Source organism: Xenopus tropicalis, chromosome 8, assembly GCF_000004195.4.
Source record: "Xenopus tropicalis strain Nigerian chromosome 8, UCB_Xtro_10.0, whole genome shotgun sequence".
In the NCBI taxonomy this organism is placed as follows: Eukaryota; Metazoa; Chordata; class Amphibia; order Anura; family Pipidae; genus Xenopus; species Xenopus tropicalis.
In genome coordinates, this window is record NC_030684.2 from 101,656,430 (window position 1) to 101,677,583 (window position 21,154).

The following is a 21,154-nucleotide window of genomic DNA, read 5'->3' on the forward strand; positions in this document are numbered from 1 at the left end:
ATTTTTATAATTTTTAAAATTTTTATTTTGCATAAATCGTTGTTTCCCACCTGTCGTAAGGTGTCAGAAACACAGATACTGTATCTTGATCAAACCTGTGCTTTATTATTTAGCTAGTAAAGAGGGGGGCCAGTTTAACTGGGGCCTGTTTAACATAATAATAAAAAAATATAAGGCTGATTAGTAAATAATTGAGATTAGTAGCATCAGCCCTGTTGCATCAGCTGATATTACAGGCCAACCTAATTCTCTGCTTGATAATTTGTGACAAGGAGAAGGAAAGGAAAAAGCTAAGTAAGCTTTATCTGAAAGGTCTATGTAAATACAGCCATAAACACTCACAGAAAAACTGCATGGAGTCCTCTATCAAAAGAAACACAGGATTTATTGTCTCCTTTTTTGAAAACATGTTGTTAGGGTATCTGACTTCCTCTCTCAGAAAAATCCTTCATTCCCGGGGCCAGAGTCTGCATAGCTGTCTCCTCTCTCCCTTCTCCTGCTCCCACCTCCCATAAGAATTCATAAAACTCACTTTCCCCTTTCTTAGGAATGTGTGATCTGAGTTACCAATGGCTAGAGCTACAGTAGCAAGCTAGGAAGAGCAAGCTAAAATGGTAGCTGCTATCTTAAACAAATGGAGGGAGCTTCTGAGGCTCTCGTCAGGTATGGTAAAGCCTTCTGCAGAATTATTATAGCGTTCTAGACGGCACTAATTTGGCAAATTTATTGGCAGTAAAATTTCAAAATGACTTTCCTTCTCCTTTTAAACTTAGCTTCTTAAGAGCTGCCCAGAGCACACTGAGCATGCGAGAGTCATTAACATTACTAACAAAATCCAAGATGAAGGTCTGGATCTACTACAGTATTGCTGAACTTTTAGGCTGATGCAGTATGGTCAGTAAATAAATTATGGCATTTATAGCCACATTTATTTTTAGAGTTAAGTTCTCATTTAATGCAGGGCAGTGACATCAGCAAACATTTTAAATGCGTCTATAAGTTCTGCCCTATTACCCTAGTTCTGCTATTTCTTATAGCTTGTCTTTGTTATGTAATGTCTTAGCAAATAGTAGTGGTGGCATTGGACACTCCAGCATGGTTCTCCTTTTTATTATGTTCCTTTAATGAGAGCTAATATTGGTTTTAGAAAGACTCTAGCCCAGTGGTTCTCAATAGTGATGAGCGAATTTTTTCGCCAGGCATGGAGTCGCAGCAAATTTCTGCATTTCGCTATTGCCGAATTGTTTCGCGAAACTTCTGAAAATTTGCTGTGGAAAAATTTGCTGTGCATCAAAAAAATGCGGGCGACAAAAAAATTGTGGTGACCCCCAACCATAAAATTATTCCTAAAACCATTGGAAATGGTTTTCCGAAGGTCTTAAGCGACCCCTGTGACACCCAGGACTTGTATTTGTTATATTTTCTAACTAATCTGCTCATTTTAAATAGTCTTTTGTTTTTTATGATGAGTTCTTCTTACCCCACTGCAAACTGGAGAGTCTCATTACATTCTCCCATACTACTATGAAACATCCAGAAGATGACAGTAAGCTTAAAACAAAGCCATTATTTCATAACATTCCATTAGTTGTTTCATACAAGAATAACAATAGCAGTATATTTTTTTTTCTTTAAGGTATGTTCTTTCACATTTTTCAGTATACAAAATGTTGCAGAAGGAATTTTTAACCATCCTTACATGGTGGGTGTTTTCATTATGCTCCATAAGTACGTCTGTAAACATTTATTTCCATTACCAAACCTGTTATTTTCTTGTAGTAAAACTATTTGCTGAAAGCCCTACTGTTCAGTGCCGTGCTTTTGATTATAATGTCATTGTAAGGGAAATTTGTTAGTAGCATGGTTTGTCAAATATATCCTGGATATGTGTGATATTATTGAAGGCTTGGCCACTTGGAATGTACCTGGCTATTCTGTATACAATAGGTGGTGCATGCATCTGTTTATTGTATGGCTCCCATATTGGAGGTCCTGATTTAATAGGGACGCTGGGTACTATTAATAAGTTGATGTTAGTTTACTGTTTGGGGGATAACATCTAGTTTTGTTGTATCTATTTTTGTTAAGATTCCACAAACTCCTTGCGAAAGTTTGAAATTGAAAGTCAATTGTTTATTTAAGTTTAACTAAATGTCAACTTCAGACCTTTACAATTTTGGTGGATGTAATAGTTGCTGCTAGTAAAGCTCAAGTTATTCACTGGTTTGTCTTTAAAAATTCATATTACATAAATAATAGTGGGTCTCCTAAGTATATTTTCTACTAAAGAATCCCGTTCTTCCCTAAAGCCCCTCCTGTATGCTTCTATGCAGACAATATGAAAAGATGCTAAAACTTCTCTTAGCATAAATAGGGAGGTGTGGGAAGAATATCTAATGATGGGCTTCTGTCTCTGTAGCAGTGGTGTGACCAGTAATACATTATAGATTATATTGCAACAATTTTTATAGAGCACAATATAAGCTGCCATGAAAACTTTATATTTGATGCCTGCTTATTTGATCATCAGCAAAGCTTCTTTTATATAAAAACAGAAACTTTATCTGTTTGACCTATAGCATTTAGGTTTTTATTAACACCCTACCAAGAAGAAAGAAATATAAAAACCATTGCTTCTGCTCATCAGTCTGTATAAGGTCTGTGATTGTCTGGATTGAGCATCCCATAAAATGCACCACAGATTCAGACTGTGTGATGCTTAGAAGAATTGCAAAGAGCCCAAACACTTCATTCATGGATCTACAGGCCTCCCTTAACTTTAATTAATTAATCAATCAGTTAATTTTAATGATAATGACTCTACAACCAGGAAAGACTGAAAAAGTATGGTTTTCACGAAGGGGAAACAAGGATTCAGTGCTGCCAGGTGCAGGCACAACGAGAAGTTTTTTTTTTAAGTGTAGGGGTGGATGCCATTCTCCATAACATAATTTTGTATGTGATCCCTTAACAAGCCTTCCAATAACTTTCCCACCATGGATGGCCTATAATTGCCAGGCTGAGATCATAATCCCCTTTTAAATATAGAAATTATATTAGCTTTCCTCCAATCCATACGTACCATACCAGTCAAAAGCGAGTCTGAGAATATCAGAAACAAAGTACCTGGCTAAAACTGAACTTAGCTCTCTCTGTACCCGACTATGTATTCCATCTGGCACTGGTGCCTTGTTAACATTAATTCTAAATAACCCTTTATGTCCTGCGTCAAACACCGACTGGATTGAGCTGAGTCCATTGCAGCTATTGGGTGAGTCTTGGCACTTAAAATTGAGAACAATAATGATTTAATATATGATAATGATTTTTGTTCTGTGTATTTTGAGAAAACATAATGCCCTAATCTATGCTCTGAAGGACAGACCTTAAGGTGTTAAAATTTGTTTTTCTGAAATTTAGGGTCTTTGTTGACCCCACGTATATGGTTTTTTTTGCACCAAACATTAAATGATATAACATTATGGTCACTATTACCCAGGGGTTCAACCATTTGCATATTTGCTATATGTTCTGGGTCCTTAGAGACTACTAGATCCAGTACAGAATGGTTCTGGTTGGCTCCTCAATAACCTGTGACATAAAGTTGTCATGCAACAAGTTTATAAACTTGTCCCCATTTACTGTTCTCTACTATTGCTCCAGTCAATATCTGGGTAATTAAAATCCCCCGTTATTACTTGCCCCTAGCAGCTTTTTCTATTTGCGGATATTAGCCACTGTTTAAAGTTTTGTGATTGTTAATTTATGCGTAATATAATTGGCTGTGGTGTTCTCATACTATTAGGAATTGTCCGCTTGAATTTAGCAAGGAGGGAGTACCAATGGTTGGGGGGATTGGTGCCAAGATTTGACACTGCCTATGTCCTGTTCCAGCACTGGCCAGAAACCTAAGGTTCAAATGAAGCAACAGTGCTGTTGCTGTGTATGCAATACACATTTTGAAAGTTTTAAAAGGATCATTTCCAAAACTTAGGCATAGCTGTGTCACTCTCATATCAATAGCTTTTAGTAGGATTGTGCTCTCTTTTGGTTTAAAAGAACATATGAAGTTTGCTGTAAAGTTTAGAATTTTAGTTTTAAACAATGCAAATTTTTACCATAGTTTGTTTAGCTGAGATTAACATAAAGAGCTTTCCAGATACTGAGTATTTTCGTTATATTTTCTATCTGCTGTGTTTTAGAGAGTGCATATTCTTTCCTGTGTTTACTGACTGAAAGTCTTAAGAATTTTACTTATCAGCTGGTCTACAGCTATAGGAGCTTTAGGATCACTAACACCTTCCCTTGCTTAGTTAGCAAATAAATATAGGGGTATATAGGGGTGCACTAGGCACTAGATTGCACTAGGTCTAGTAACCCAAAGCAACCAATAAACATTTTAAACGTGATCCATTGCTATGAGTTAGAAGACGTGGTGCAAATACAGATACCTTTATCACATTACCGTATTACAGGCAAAAACGACATAGGGGAATTCAGTAATTAAAGTAAAAAATATGTGCAGTGCAAGCAGTTATTCTTAAAAATGCATTTGTTTATCAACCAACATAAAAAAAGATTTGGTGCACAGCACAGGGCTGAGTTCGAAAATAAAGGGAAAGACCCAATTAGTTTCCATTGGCAACTATAGGACTTATGTTTGTTAATAAGTTCATGTGTGGTGTATTTTTTTTTCTTTTTAAACTAAAATATACACTACTTTAGCTCTAAAAAAAAAGTGCTTTGCATTGTAATATAATACATTCTGAAGTGCTCATTTTTATTCTTTTTTATACATTTCATAAATGTTTTTCATTGAGCCACTTTTAAGGCATTCCACCAATAAACACAAAAAAGGTGTTAAGAAAATATTGCATGCCACAGTGTAACTGGATAAAATAGGAAAAGCTTTTTTTTTCCCCAGCTTTGATAAATCATCTAAATTTTTGCTATTGTAAATGAACTGCAATGACAGTCTCCATATACTGATATAAAGATAAAAGGTTTAGTTTACTAACTAGTATATTTATATATTTAGTATATGAATAAATTGTATTCTCGGATAGGAAACCATTATGAACCATCCATCCTTTTATGTGTTCTTTCCCTTTCTAAACAAGGTTGCACTATACACATACTGCATGGGCCTGTTGTGTTTCTATCAAAATTCTAATATCAGCCTTTCTTTTGAACAATTCTTTCTCTAAGATCTCACAGTATATCCCTGACTTTACCACTGACTGTGTGCCTGCTGTTTGCCTCTGCTGAACTGGAATTTTGCAGTTTGTTTTTTATGAGCTTATTTGTGAGACTTTAAGCTTCTTTTCCATGTCACCTTGTATTTTTTCCCCAAAGGTGACACCAACACAGCATATTCATGCAGCTCTGGAAGTAAGTTTGAAAATAAATAAGTAAAGTCTCTGCTTTTTCAGCTACTCTAACATAAATACATACATATATATGTGTGTAATATTTTACAAGCGTAGCATACTTGTGTGTATAGTGCTGTAAAAAAAATGAACTTTAAACAGGGAATATTTATATAATAGTATGTGATGATGAATTTAAATGATGTTACATATATACTTTAGTGCTTGTAATATAAGTTGAAAGTGTGTATGTAGCATACACTAGTACTGTTACATTGGATTCAGCTTACTATACGTGTTCCAGGAAATTGACATGACAGGATTTAACCCTAATCTTTTTGCAGATTAGCGAATAAATGCAAAGCCTATCACAGTATATATATATATATATATATATATATATACACATCAAATAAGGTTGCACACCATTTGGAAAATCTTTTAAATGGCCAGATGCTAGAGATAAATGATCATGTCCTTTAAAAAAAAAAAAAAATCACTGCACTCATGGGGCTTGATATGAAAACAAAAAGCAGTTTTATTTAACTCAGTGTTATCCCAGACTCCCCTACCTTAAGAACATTGGTTTAAATAAAAGGCCTTTTTGTTTACTACATAAAGCTGTTGAACAAAGTGATTTTCCACACAATCACAGGAAAAAAAAGTGCAACCACAAAAAAAATTACAAATAATAAGGTTACAATCATGGTTTTCATGGATATTTGGAAATCAGTTTTACCTTTCCTAATATTCACTAATATTCACATTGGTAGACTTACTCTGTAACACTGATTGCAAATTGATTTACGTATATGGCTGTCATGACTGCCTGCACAAAAACTATAGTCAGCCATATACCGTCAGTGCAAAATATTTTGTTCTCAACAACATATAAATTGATATTCCATATAATCTCAAGATTGATCCAGATTGATCCTGCCATGAGACAAGGGGAATATCATGCTGATCTTTATTAAGTTTCCAAATGTCTAATGATTCCTTAGAAGGATGTTCTTTAAGATCCTTATGTATTTACCATGATAACTAGACTGATTTCTAGTGAAGTAAAATCCAAAGTACTGGTAGAGAACATCATTGGTCACTATTACCCTGGCCTTGAGAGCAGAGCCACCACCTGTTTAGCTGTAAGAGCAGTTCTTTGTTTGTCCGTGCTCTCCCACTGGTAACTACATTTTACTCCTTAATGATATCTCCCTTTCACTCCCATACTGCCATACTCTTACATTGCCATATAAAAGCCTATATAAAGCCTGTGATTCTTTTGTTCAGAGTTCTGACTCTTGGTAAGCTTAGAAGTCACAGAGCTAGTCTTTTCACCTCAAGTTGTCTGTGGTAACTGAATTTTCCCAACAGGTCCAATAGATATCAAAGTTACATATAAGATTTATTTATATTTAATATTTAAGTGCTTATAATTAAATAATATTCTAATATTTTAAAGAAAGAAATGCGCCCCCCCATATACTAATAATTGTAATGAATTTTATGGTGTAGTTAGGTACCAATTGCAATCCACCTTGATTTAGAAAACAATCAACATGCACCTTTTTTGGCAATCTAGGGAATCACATACTGTATACACTGAGCTTTTCTTTAGTTCAGGAGATTGTAAAACTATTGATGAAGCTATGCAGTAATCTTGAAAACAGATATTAGACTGATATAAGAAGTACCTTGTGGTAAGTTACATTATACAAACACAAGTAAAGCCATAGATGTCAAGGTTGTCTTTGTTATTTCAAAGAATGTTGAACGCAGGGGTTGAAGCAGTAAGTATGAATTAAGTCATGGTCATTAAATGGTAAATCTGCTTATACATCTGTAGAATAAGGGGCTGATTTACTAACCCACGAATCCGACCCGAATTGGAAAAGTTCCGACTTGAAAACGAACATTTTGCGACTTTTTCGTATGTTTTGCGATTTTTTCGGCGTCTTTACGAATTTTTCGTTACCAATACGATTTTTGCGTAAAAACACGAGTTTTTCGTAGCCTTTACGAAAGTTGCGTAAAATCTTGCGATTTTTCCGTAGCGTTAAAACTTACGCGAAAAGTTGCGCCTTTTTCGTAGCGTTAAAACTTAAAAGGTGCGAAGTTTCGCGTAAGTTTTAACGCTACGAAAAAAGCGCAACTTTTTGCGCAAGTTTTAACGCTACGAAAAATCGCAAGATTGCTTTGTAGGTATACGCAACAGTATATCCCCCTAGTAAGCAAGGAGAGGCATCGCAAAGCAAAACCTTTATGGCTGAATAAAAGTGTTATTGTCGAGGTTGGTAAGAAAAAACGTGCTTTTAGGGCATTCAAGTTAGCTGGGACAGCAGAAACTTTCATCAGGTACAAGGAAGCAAATAAAGCATGCAAAAAAGCTATCAGGCAAGCTAAAATAGAGATGGAAAGGGATATTGCTGCTAGGAGTAAAAAGAATCCAAAATTATTTTTTAATTATGTGAATAGTAAAAAAATGAAGCAAGAAGGGGTGGGAACTTTATTATCACGGGGGGGTACGTTGGTTGATGAAAACGGGGAAAAAGCTGAAATTTTGAACTCTTATTTTTCATCTGTCTATACATCTGAGGAGCCAGATAATGAAGGCTTCCCTTGTAATATGCCCAGTTCTAGTAATTTAGCTACTGACGCATGGGTCACTCGGGAGGAAATTCAAAAGAGACTTGAACATGTAAAGGTAAACAAAGGTCCAGGGCCGGATGGGATTCATCCCAGGGTATTAAATGAGCTGAGCGCTGTGATTGCCAAACCTCTTCACTTAATTTTTCAGGATTCATTGAGGTCTGGCATGGTGCCAAGAGACTGGCGGATTGCTAATGTGGTGCCGTTATTTAAAAAGGGATCCCGTTCTCAGCCTGAAAACTATAGGCCTGTTAGTCTGACATCAGTAGTAGGAAAACTTTTGGAAGGGGTAATAAGGGATAGGGTACTTGAATACATTGCAGTTCACAATACTATTAGTTTGTGCCAGCATGGTTTTATGCGTAACAGATCTTGCCAGACTAATTTAGTTGCCTTTTATGAGGAGGTGAGTAGGAACCTTGATGCTGGAATGGCAGTTGATGTCATCTACTTGGACTTTGCTAAAGCGTTTGATACAGTACCTCACAGAAGGTTAATGATCAAATTAAGGAATATTGGCCTAGAACATAATATTTGTAATTGGATAGAGAACTGGCTGAAGGATAGAGTACAAAGAGTGGTTGTAAATGGAACATTTTCTAATTGGACCAGTGTGGTTAGTGGAGTACCGCAGGGGTCAGTCCTTGGGCCTTTGCTGTTTAACTTGTTTATTAATGACCTGGAGGTGGGCATAGACAGTATTGTTTCTATTTTTGCTGATGACACTAAATTGTGCAAAACTATAAGTTCCATGCAGGATGCTGCCGCTTTGCAGAGCGATTTGACAAAATTAGATAACTGGGCAGCAAACTGGAAAATGAGGTTCAATGTTGATAAGTGCAAAGTTATGCACTTTGGTAGAAATAATATAAACGCAAACTATCTACTGAATGGTAGTGTGTTGGGGGTTTCCTTAATGGAGAAGGATCTAGGGGTTTTTGTTGATAACAAGTTGTCTAATTCCAGGCAGTGTCATTCTGTGGCTACTAAAGCAAATAAAGTGCTGTCTTGTATAAAAAAGGGCATTGACTCAAGGGATGAGAACATAATTTTGCCCCTTTATAGGTCCCTGGTAAGGCCTCACCTTGAGTATGCAGTGCAGTTTTGGGCTCCAGTCCTTAAGAAGGATATTAATGAGCTGGAGAGAGTGCAGAGACGTGCAACTAAACTGGTTAAGGGGATGGAAGATTTAAACTATGAGGTTAGACTGTCGAGGTTGGGGTTGTTTTCTCTGGAAAAGAGGCGCTTGCGAGGGGACATGATTACTCTGTACAAGTACATTAGAGGGGATTATAGGCAGTTGGGGGATGTTCTTTTTTCCCATAAAAACAATCAACGCACCAGAGGTCACCCCTTTAGATTAGAGGAACGGAGCTTCCATTTGAAGCAGCGTAGGTGGTTTTTCACGGTGAGGGCAGTGAGGTTATGGAATGCCCTTCCTAGTGATGTGGTAATGGCAGATTCTGTTAATGCCTTTAAGAGGGGCCTGGATGAGTTCTTGATCAATCAGAATATCCAAGGCTATTGTGATACTAATATCTACAGTTAGTACTAGTGGTTGTATTTATAGTTTATGTATGTGAGTATAGATTGGTAGGTGTGGGTTAGGTGTGCTGGGTTTACTTGGATGGGTTGAACTTGATGGACACAGGTCTTTTTTCAACCCTATGTAACTATGTAACTATGTAAGATTTTACGCAACTTTCGTAATGGCTACGAAAAACTCGCGTTTTTACGCAAAAATCGTATTTGTAACGAAAAATTCGTAAAGACGCCGAAAAAAATCGCAAAAAATACGAAAAAATCGCAAAATACCGATCTTTACAAAAAAAACGCAATCGGACTCATTTCGACCCGTTCGTGGGTTAGTAAATGTGCCCCTTAGAGTTTAAATACATATGAATGTATTACAGTTCTTGCATAATTCCTATAGTTTCTTAGGAGAATATTGGGCATGTACAGCTGACTGGCTCTAAGTGATAGAGAATGTACATTATGTACATTTGCTTTACATATTTGCACACCTGAGTGCTAGAAAGAATGCAGGAGTTTCCCTAAAAGAACACAGTACAGCTGCAGGCCATTTAACATTGAAAACTTTCATTATTCATGCTCCAATAATCCAACTTACAATTCCACAAAGAATTTTAATGTTTTTCTAATGGGCAAGACTGTATCTTTATATTGTGTTTATAACACGGCGGCACGGCCATTAATAAATTAGCAGAATAATAGAGATGAGAAAGCTTAGCAAGGAAAAACCATCACAGCAGTTTTCAAATTTTATTATAAGAAAAAGCTGATATGTTTGTTTAGTAACAAAATACTTTCAGGCCTAAACAAGAGTGCATAAAATATGAAATAAAAATATTTTACAAAATTTGAGATGTGATATTTTTTAAAATGTAGTGATGAATGGTTTGTGCATAAAGTAGAAAATAAGTAGAAATAGGTTATCCCATCCCACATGTTAAGTGTTGTAGAAACTCACATATTGGTTTGTGTAGCAGTATGGTGAAAAATAAAGCACTATTGTTGTTCTAGGCCACTTCCAAATAATGACGTTGCAGCAAAGCAGTATGTCATAGAGGTGTATAGTAGTTTACTTTCTGTGCAACATCCTATTACAAAAGAGTTTGCACCATGTGTTGACATCTTGGAACAGCATATGGGTATGGGATCCAATAACCAGAAAGCTCCAAATTAGAATTTAATTCATAAACACTCACCCAAGTTGTCTATGAAGATTCTCATTCATCCAGGTCATGATATACAGTATCTAGTAGAATTAAGTCTAAAACAACTGGACTTTTCTGAGTTTTTCTTGAAAACGTTTCACCACTCATCCGAGTGGCTTCTTCAGTTCAAATGACTGGTAGGGAATTCCCCGGTATTTAAACTCTTGATGGTAGTAGAGTCACAGACATCCAATCACAATGGTTCCATTGAACTTGTTCAGTTAGGTGTTAGCTGAAACTGACAGGTGTAAGAAGGTATGATCCAATCACAATGGTACCAAGATTCTCATTGATGAAGGTGTTAATCCTTCAAAGTACATGACTGGAAGTGTGAACTGTTGTGAACTCACCCAAGTTCTATTCATTCCTATGGGATTTTCAGAAGCATATTTATTAAATGCTGAGTTCTAACTTTGACCCATTGATAAATACACTAAATACGTTAGAAATTAATAGAACGTGGTTGGATCACATTTTGATAAATCTGCCCTGAAACGTATAAGGCTGTTGCTATATTTTTGCAATACTTTTTTCTTTAAAAACACTTTTCCTATCCCCCTATATTTTCTATTCTATATCAAGTTTTTATTTTCTATTATATAATAGCCTATGTTACACAGGGAAATGTGCGTTTGACAATGGTGTTCTGCTGATTTTGTTTATAGAAGAAGCCGCACAGTCTCTGCTAAAGCCGTAGTGAATGCAAGAGTGTAATAAATTAGGGAGCCCCGTACTAAATCCCTACCTGAATGTGTGCCTGATTAGCTTCCCAACAAGGCAAGAAGGAGACAGAAATCTTTTTATATGCGTAAAGCAAGTCGCTTCACCTCGCTCTACATATCATAATGTCATTCTGGTGCCATATACTCAGTATATTCATTTAGAGGTTATAGCTTTCAGTGCACTTGAAATGATTTACAAATGCTTTATTGTGTTAAAAAGCGTAAAGCATCTGTCTTTTTTTATGAGGGTTTTGCTATAATTGGTTATTGGTTTTACTTTCGAGAGGCAACTGGGAAAAGCAAAGTTTATAAACAAGATAATGTTTCTGGAACAAAAGTATAGGGAAAGAAATGAAATGGTAATTTATCTTTCTTAACCCTTGCAGGATGATGTAACAGCTGGTGATAAATTAGTGGAAATGAGATATTCGCTTAGTTACATGCCCACTAAACTACAGCAGTATCTTATATTAATGATCACATTGCCAATAACTACACTTCAAAATAAACACAGCAATCTACTTAATTTTATCCTCACTGACTTTTAGTGCAGAAACAAAGCAAAGCAAGCACTTCATTGGCTAAAACGAATATATTTAGACTTAAATAATGGATATATCTGTACAAAGTAAGTAGATGTATAAATCTAATTGTCTTTTTTATAGTTTGTTCATTGTGCTACATTTATTTCTTAGCACCAGCATTCCACATGGCAGTTTGAAACAAGCTGCAGGGATAAAATCAAAGAGGGAAATGGAAAGCTGATAATGGATAGGGCAGGAATGGAAGGAAAAGGAAATGTTTTATTCATTATACTTTATCTATATAGTGCCAACATGTTTATGTTTTGCTTTACAGAAATTATTTGCCCCAGTCCAAACAGTTATTTGGTCATCAGTGCATGACACTGCCTTTATACACAGTCTGTATCTGTCTTTTAGAACTTGACTGTGTAGGGAATGGATAGAACTTGCCGCAACACTATAATTAGGATGTGAAATGATCTAATACATTTTTATGCTCATTTTCATGGCAAAAATCTCTCTCATGAGGTCCAATTGTGATGCATGCCAACTTTAAGTAAGGGAGATGTTTCTTTAATTTACCTTGTCAATGCATTAGGGAATCCTTCTTCTCCAAGCCATATCATGATGGCATCACCCATATATCAAATCCATAATTGAATTGAATCCTCAACATCTAATTCTGCCGCTCTATCTTATATTTTTATGCACTCCACCTACCTGTATATGTCAGGCCACATGGCATCTATAAAATGTATTTCTCATCAAACATAAACTTAATACAAATTCTCCATGTGTGCTTCATACTATTGTCACCTAGATTTTACAACCTCTATGCCTCTGTTCCTGTTTCATGTGGGATAAAGGAGTACAGACCCTTAAAGTCTGGGGTAACTAGTAAAACATACAGTTCAACCTGAATCCCATCCAGGCTCTTAAGAACACAAACTCCAGGAAAAAGTAGAATCTAGGATCATAACTGAACACTGCAAATGCACATTTTGCACCCATTTCCATTTTTATTTTGTTCCCTTGCAGAACTCTTATATAGGCTTTAAAATGAATTCATTAATAAACTGTTGTGGATAAACTAAAATTGAAGTTATGTTTTGACAGTACTACTATGTGATATCAAAAGAAAAAACTTTGTCCACAAATATCTCACTGGACAGCTCACTAGCAAATATGCCATATAGACAAATGTTGCAATAATCAAATCTTTTCAGCATTGGGGAAAATAATTGTAAATACTAAAATACTATATTTGTTTTTCTACAAGAAACAAAATGTTGGAGAGTTTTCATTAAACTGTATGTTTTCATTCACAGGGTATGAGCAGCCTCTTCAGTTCTCTGAAGGTGGTTCGGCTATTAAGACTGGGCCGCGTGGCCAGGAAGTTGGATCATTATCTGGAATATGGGGCTGCTGTGTTGGTTCTTCTAGTGTGTGTGTTTGGTCTTGTAGCGCATTGGTTGGCCTGCATATGGTACAGCATTGGAGACTATGAAGTCATTGATGAAGTGACAAATACAATCAAGAAAGACAGTTGGCTGTATCAGCTGGGACTAAGCATTGGCACTCCCTATCGATATAATGCCAGCGGCTCAGGGCAGTGGGAAGGAGGACCCAGCAAAGACTCCTTGTATGTATCCTCCCTCTATTTTACCATGACAAGCCTTACAACAATTGGATTTGGAAACATAGCTCCAACCACAGATGGCGAGAAGATATTCTCTGTTGCAATGATGATGGTTGGCTGTAAGTAATCTTTTCATTTTTTTTTTGCTGTACATGATGTGGGAATTCTTATAATAAATCACAGGGAAGTTTTCATTTTTAGTGTAGGCTTCTGCACAGGGCAGAATTTGATTACTGCATGCGGGTAAAGAATCACTGCTGTTTTACATTTTTTAATGGGAACAATGAAGGGGTCAAAAGACTTGGTGGGTGGGTTTTTTTTCCTACCTCAGCTACTATGTAACACCATATACTATGTGATTTTCCTGTATCACCACAGTGGGCAATGGCTTACCATGTATGTTCCATATCTAAACATTTTTTGGCATTTTGTCTGTATCATCAAATGGTAAAGAGGGGATTTCCCTCTAGAAACGATATAAAGGAGAGAGCAGTGTGCTACTTTCTCTTTGGATGATGTGAGCAGAACAGTGAATGATGCCAGATAGCCAAAGGCCTACCGCCTCAATAAAAGTACCAAAATGAATCAACATTTAGATCAGCTAGTGATAGGTTAGACTCATGGAACTCACTGTAGGTGATGACAGTGGTAGGCCAGCTAGTTAAGCAGCTGAGGTTTCAAAGAGGATTATGGTGCCATGGTGCCCTGGTATTACCTTGCCATACAGGGACCCAATGAAAATGGAAAATAGAATTAGATAGGCCCTAGGACCCTAAACACAGGCTGACCCCTATGTCTGTAGTCTTTACAGTGCAGAGCCCTTGGCCTGAAGAGAAGGAACAGGAGGCCCAGTGGCCTGGGAACCCTTGTTTTGTTGATATTTGCTTGGGGATTTGTGCAACAACAACTACTAGAGGAGCTTATACTGGTGACTGTGATTAAACTTGTTTCTGTGTTCATCTGTAAGACAGTGAGATAGTGTAGCCCTTCAGTTTATTTTCCTCAACTGTGTACCTACAAATACTCTTTTCTTTTGTGACAGTGGTGTTTAACCATTCTGACGGTTATTACTAAGCATTATTGTGTGCAGCATTACACACTGATGGGATAGGTTTTATACAATGCTTATAGTTCAATAGACCTGGTATGACCTACCAAGCACAGCAGTTCTTGCTGGTGTGTCAGTAAACCTTAAAACATAATAAGAGTTAATTGTAGATTAGAATTCTGACTTGTAAAGATATTTTATGTATCTTGCCACTGCTGTGTGATACGTAATATCTATACATGATGTACTTAAATAAGCAATGAGAACACTAACTAATGAGTAAATATATACTTTTTGCACTAACTATAATAAATGGGTCTCTTTATTTATATGTTTTATTGTGGAAAGGCCCAGAAATAAACATTAGATTATCTTGTTTCATTTTATGTGCTTTTGTTATACACTGTTACATTTTGTTTAGAAATTATCTTGATTACCAAACACTAGAGTGAATGCATGAATATGCTCAGATCACTGTTAGTCTTCCAGACATGAGGGTATTAATTGAACCCACCAGGGAAAGAGAAGTAGATAGAAAGTATCAAAAAAAAAAAAAGTATTATAAGTTTTAAAAAATGGTGGCAGAAGGAAAGGGCAAATTGCCGCTTACCAGTGGTCAGCTAAGATGTGTATAAAACCTGACTGAAGCACAAACCTTTTTTTGCCTGTCCTTCTAAATCAATATGCTGTTATTTCATGGGATGGGAAGAACAATACACATTAACCGTGCTCTGTTCTATAAATATATCCTTCTAGCATTTCCAGATTGTGAAAGATAGCTGCCATATTTCCAGTTTGCTTCTATGTTTTTAAACCAAGGACTCATGGGAATTGATATTGATCTCTGATAAACTGCTTGTTTTAGTATAGCAAAAAAGAATATCCATACATACCTGCAGCAATGTGTACACTCATTACAGGTAACAGCTAATGTATTTTTTGCTTTTGATGCTCTTCATTGATTCTCACAACTATAAGGGGTTGGTTCCTATTTTAGAAAGGGAAACAGAATACTTCATTGTGTTAGGATAATAGTTTTGTCCTCCTGATTAATTAGAACTATGTTAAGCCCTGGTTACAAAAATATTAATTACAAAAATCTACTTTGATACATAACCTGGTATGTTTGATGATGAAGATAAGCATAGCGGTAAATGTCCTTACTACTAAAGTGTGAAAGTCATTTTCAGCCTCAGACGGCTCTCTTGGATGAGTTCTGCTCATAGATTTGTCACTTGCTCTTTAAAGACAAACAAAATTCCTAATAATAAGAGACTCCTTCAGAATTTTTATGATTTGTAGATATACTGTAAATATTCAAAAAATAATAATCACACTCAATGGGGTTACACTGATATAAATGTCACCATGAGTCATTGTTGTTAGATACAATCAGAATGAACAATGTATTGATTGGACCCCCAAGGGGTGGTTTTATAACTCAATTTTAAGGTCCAAAATTTGGGCAAGGCCCCATTAGCAATGTATACAGAGATATATAATCTGTAATAGATCAAGTAGGCATTCACCCAAAATAACCAACCACTCCCCTCCATCACCACCATGTCCAATGGGATATACATTTTTTCCCCAGCAGCAAAAGCGTGCGCACGTATTTCGTTTTTTATCTTGTGCCCAGAGCACTGGGGATTGGTACGTGGGAGCTATCCAATCTCACGCATGCCCCCAGTACTTCAAATGCAGCATGCTATCCCTAAAATTCTGCCACTCTAGGCCTGGGCCTTTGTGACCTTTCCACAAATCCGGGCCTGTGTATTGCAACTTAAATAAAGTTCCAGGTGAAACTTTTTGTATCCATATAGAGGTATGGGATTCATTATCCAGAAACCTGTTATACAGAATATTTTAAATTACAAGAAGGGCATCTCCTATACACTCCTTTTTAAATAATTCATATTTCAAAAAATATTAATACTAAGATATAATTTAATCCTTCTTGGAGGCGAACCAATCCTATTGGGTTTACATAATGCTTAAATGGTTTTTTGTAGACTTAGGGTATGGAAATCCAAATTACGGAGAGACCCCTTACCTTGAGGTCCCGAGCATTCCGGACAACAGTTTGCATACCTGTATATATTGTAATATTTATATAGTTGCTATACCACTACTAAATCACTGGGAAGCAAGGCAACCCATGATTATTGCTCAAAATCTCCCTGTATGTGTTTTGGGCATTTATTACTCAAGCAGTATAAATAGTGCCAGACACTTATATAAAACTCTGTATTTATAAATAAAATATTTGCAGTGTGTATAAATAAGATAAATCAATATTTTCTGTTAACCTACATGCAAGAGCGAAAGAATAGCACAGTTACTTGCATATTTGTATGCAGAGTTCAGTCTCCAGATAAAGATAGAAATACAGATGAAGAGTACAGTTCTAGCAGGTTTGTCTCAGCCAGCAGGCAGTGATATAAACTCGGTTCCGTGGAGGGTTGACAATTGTGTCTATTATTGGAATGCTGACCCAAGCGTTCTGCTTTAGAATGCTGAGCATGTCACAATTCAGTATGCTTGAAGCTCTTTAGTCAAACCCACGCGAGGGAGCCCTAGGGTCTAGAGAGCTTTTACAGTGTTAATGCTAGGAAAAGTTGAATTGAAATAATAAATAAATACCTGCAGATAAGGGGTTGTCTCCAGGATGTCCTCTATCCATATAAGCTTTCTGCTTTAGCTGGTTCTGTTTGTAAAGGGACAGTAATTAGTTGTGTTTCCCTTAAGGAGCATGATTTTATTATTTAATGATTTATATATAAAAGGAACCCTTTTTGTTCACAGTAGTTTACAGATATTATCTGCACAGACACTTTACAGAAAAATATGGCAATGCCACTCTGCATAACATCACATATAATTCTTCACGGTCAACTGATTCCCTTTCTCTCCGTAATAATAAAAACTCACCTCTTAGCACTTGTGCCTGAAGTCAGATTGTGCGCTTCCAAAAGAAAGTTTGATGCTAGGTTCAGAGTGCAGCAACAGCGGCTCAGGCTCTGTCCTTATTGCCTGCCATAGGGGCGCTGTTGCAGCCAGCAGGAGAGGGGTGCTAATGTGTATTCATGAGATACACTCCATTTTGGTGCCAAGAGATCTGATGCGATTCAGAAAAGTGTTGGGTGAGTGGTTTGTACCTGTTTTTGCACCCTGCCCTGCACTTTATAAATTACCACTTATAATGTCTAATATTTGTTGGATATTTGTTGGACCAATAGATAATGAGACTCATTACAAGAGGACACAGTGTTCAGCTATGACTTTAAATAATCCCCTGTTCCCTTTTCCATACATATTTTTTCCCTGTAGAGATAGAACGGATGTTAGAATAGGTATCCGGGAAACCTGCTATCAGAGAGCCCTTAATTATGTCTCCTATTTCCCATAGAGTCCATTTAAAGAAAATAATTCTCATTTTTAAAAATGATTTTCTTTTTCTCTGTACTAATAAAACAATACCTTGTACTTGATCCCAGCTAAGATATAATTAATCCTTACTGGAGGCAAAACAATCCTATTGGGCTTAATAAATGTTTAAATGACTTTCAGCAGACTTACGGTATGGTGATCCAAATATGGAAAGATCCCTTATCCAAAAGAAAACCCCAGGTCCCGAGCATTCTATATATAGACACCAGATCAAAATGCACGCAAATCTATATTAAATATTTTTGATACTTAAAGGCTTGCTCTATGTCTTTTTAACGTTAGTATCTGAACCTGAGGGGATCTTTGATTTTTGTTTTGCAACAAGTGCAGGTGTAAGCTACTAACACACACACATACCTACACGTATATGCACACACGTACATATACTATTTGTAGACCCTAAGATTACTGTGAGCCCTGCTATTAATTATTCATTCTGTTGCAGCACCTCTCACTTCATCTGCAAACTGAACTGTATTAACATTACATTTTTAATACAGGCAAGTACATACTGTGCTAGTTCTAATGCAAATCTCAATATCTTTGCCTCTGGTCTCCCTTGGAGTTTTGCCTGCAGCATAAATAAATACAGTTTACATTGCAGTTCTACTTGAACTGTTCTTGCCATGAATTAAATAAACTATTCTCAGTCTCTGTTATACTCTCTTCAAGTGACATATTCATATAGTTATTCATGTTGCAAAAAAGGCACTAGCTCTGTAAACTTATAAGGTTTTTTTTAAAGCCAGGTCTTGAAATAGAGGGGGGGGGGGGGCTCTGGTTGTGCCGGAAGCGGGGGCAGATGTACATAAGAGCTGTTCAGCTGTTGCTGGACTACCACTACCAGAGCCCCCTGACAACCTTTGGCTATCAGTAAGATTCCGATTGTTGCAAATCAACTTCAGGGCAACAGTTTGGACATTGCATATATGGCTATTCTAAAAATATCAACAAACAATTGTTCTAAATTATAATGGGAATTATGTATTTTACCTATTTTCTTCTTCCCAGATGCCTCTATGAGGTTGTGACCCCAGGATAAAACCAACTCTGACCCTTTTGTCAATGTGACTATGGGAAAGGAAAGTGAAGAGAGTGCTGTAAATATCATTTTCTAGCTCCATTCAAGCACAGAATCATCCAGTGTTACCATGACATGGGCAGCGTCTCTGGGTGACTCCTCACTTGGTTACCTCTCCCTCTGCTCCTTGCAGTGGCAGGCAGCACCCCAGCTCCTCTGGGAGTTCCTAACACAGACAGGCAGCCTTCCAGCCCATCCCCCAACAACTCAGCACCCACATACTGTGTAATCCCACAGCCCTTTTATTTGCTGCTTACTTGCAGCCTAATCAGGCAGCTACATACAGCTGGCCAACTGAAAATACTAAACAGAGTATGGAAGGTCTTTCCTACTCTCCTTCCATTCATTTATCTAGCTTTTCCTAAGACAATTCCAGCACGAATTGCTGCAAAACTAGGACTTTACCCTGGTGCTACTGTATGTGTATCCCACCTTTAATACTGGTGGAAAATACATTAAACAGTAATCTTATTTATATATTGTGTCTCTCACAATATATAATATGTAGACAACAACAAGAGATCCTCTGCACTCACCCATTATCAATATTTATAGGACATTAAGACATTCTGTGCATTAAGCTACCAAGAAATGCCCTACCCTTTAAGCAAACCAGGGATTGTTTGTCCATATATTGCAATATACTTCAAGCTGCCTAACTACGTCAAAGTCATCCCTTCTGGCCAGTCCTACACTGACTTATGCGATTCACCACTGCTTCAATGTAGACTGTGGAGATTATTCCATCCCTTACCAAAACTTAGCTAGCTGAACCAGATGAAAACACCAGGACACATGAATGGGGTGCAGGTCGGCCACAGCTTTATTAGAAAAACACTTCCTTCTTAGTCCTTGCTATCTGTTTTTCCACATGTACCAACACATCTTAATGAACTTATAGCTGTTTTATAACGAATGGGCATGTAACAGACATCAATTAACACCAGAAATTAAATGGACTATCATCCGCCATATGCTGTTTTACAACACGTATAACAAACCATGGTGTATAGTTTATATGTGTATATGTATGTGTGTGTATATATATATATATATATATATATATGCATACACAAAGGATGGCACACCGCTACATAACATACCTCGGGTGCTCGGTAAAGGGTTCCAATAGTATAAAAAAGACCAGCAACTCCGGGATTTCTTGTGAAAAATCAAAACATATATTCAAAGTAGCATACATATTATATATATATATATATATATATATATATCCTCCAGTTCCAGTTCCAGTACAGGAAGCACACCACAAACAAAGTAGCAACTGCCCGGGTGCTCATGCAAAAAAATACAAATAAAGGAGCAATAAAGGCCAGCACTCACAGGACTTTGTGAAATAACATCAGCAAAAAAATAAATAGTATACAAAAATTGTAACTACATGGTTTTTTATTTATACGACGTTTCACATTTCAGTCCCTAACAGGAACTTTCCCTGATGAAATAACCATCCACTGAAAATTGTGTACAGGTATGGGACCAATTATCCTGAAACCTGTTATCCAGAAAGCTCTGAATTAGAGAAAGGCCATCTCCCATTGACTGTGTTATAAGCAAATACTTCTAATTTTTAAAAATGATCTCCTTTTTCTCTGTAGTAATAAAATAGTACTTTGTACTTGATCCCAACTAAGATATAAATCCTTATTGGTGGCAAAACTATCCTATTGGGTTTATACAATATTTATATGATTTTTAGCAGACTTAAGGGATCTTTCCATAATTTGGATCTCCATAACTTATCTGGAAAACCCCAGGTACCAAGCATTCTGGATAACAGGGTCCCATACCTGTACTATAAAAAATAATATACTCCCTTTTGTAACATAAGAAATCTACAAAGATGCTCAGCTGGCTGTCTTATACCTTTATATAGGCATAGAAATATTGTGTGACATCTGATATTTTTATATTTT

The 21,154-nt window shown here is 36.6% G+C and overlaps 1 protein-coding gene across 6 annotated transcripts in view; it reads left to right on the plus strand.

Moving 5' to 3' along the window:
- The window catches only part of kcnh5 (potassium voltage-gated channel subfamily H member 5), a 197,523-nt gene that overhangs the window by 110,588 nt on the left and 65,781 nt on the right, over positions 1-21,154 (plus strand). For all 6 annotated transcript variants that reach the window (XM_031890227.1, XM_031890226.1, XM_031890224.1 and 3 more), the window contains one exon: positions 13,331-13,760. In XM_031890227.1, coding sequence (XP_031746087.1) covers positions 13,331-13,760 — 430 coding nt within the window. The remainder of the gene's footprint in view (positions 1-13,330; positions 13,761-21,154) is intronic.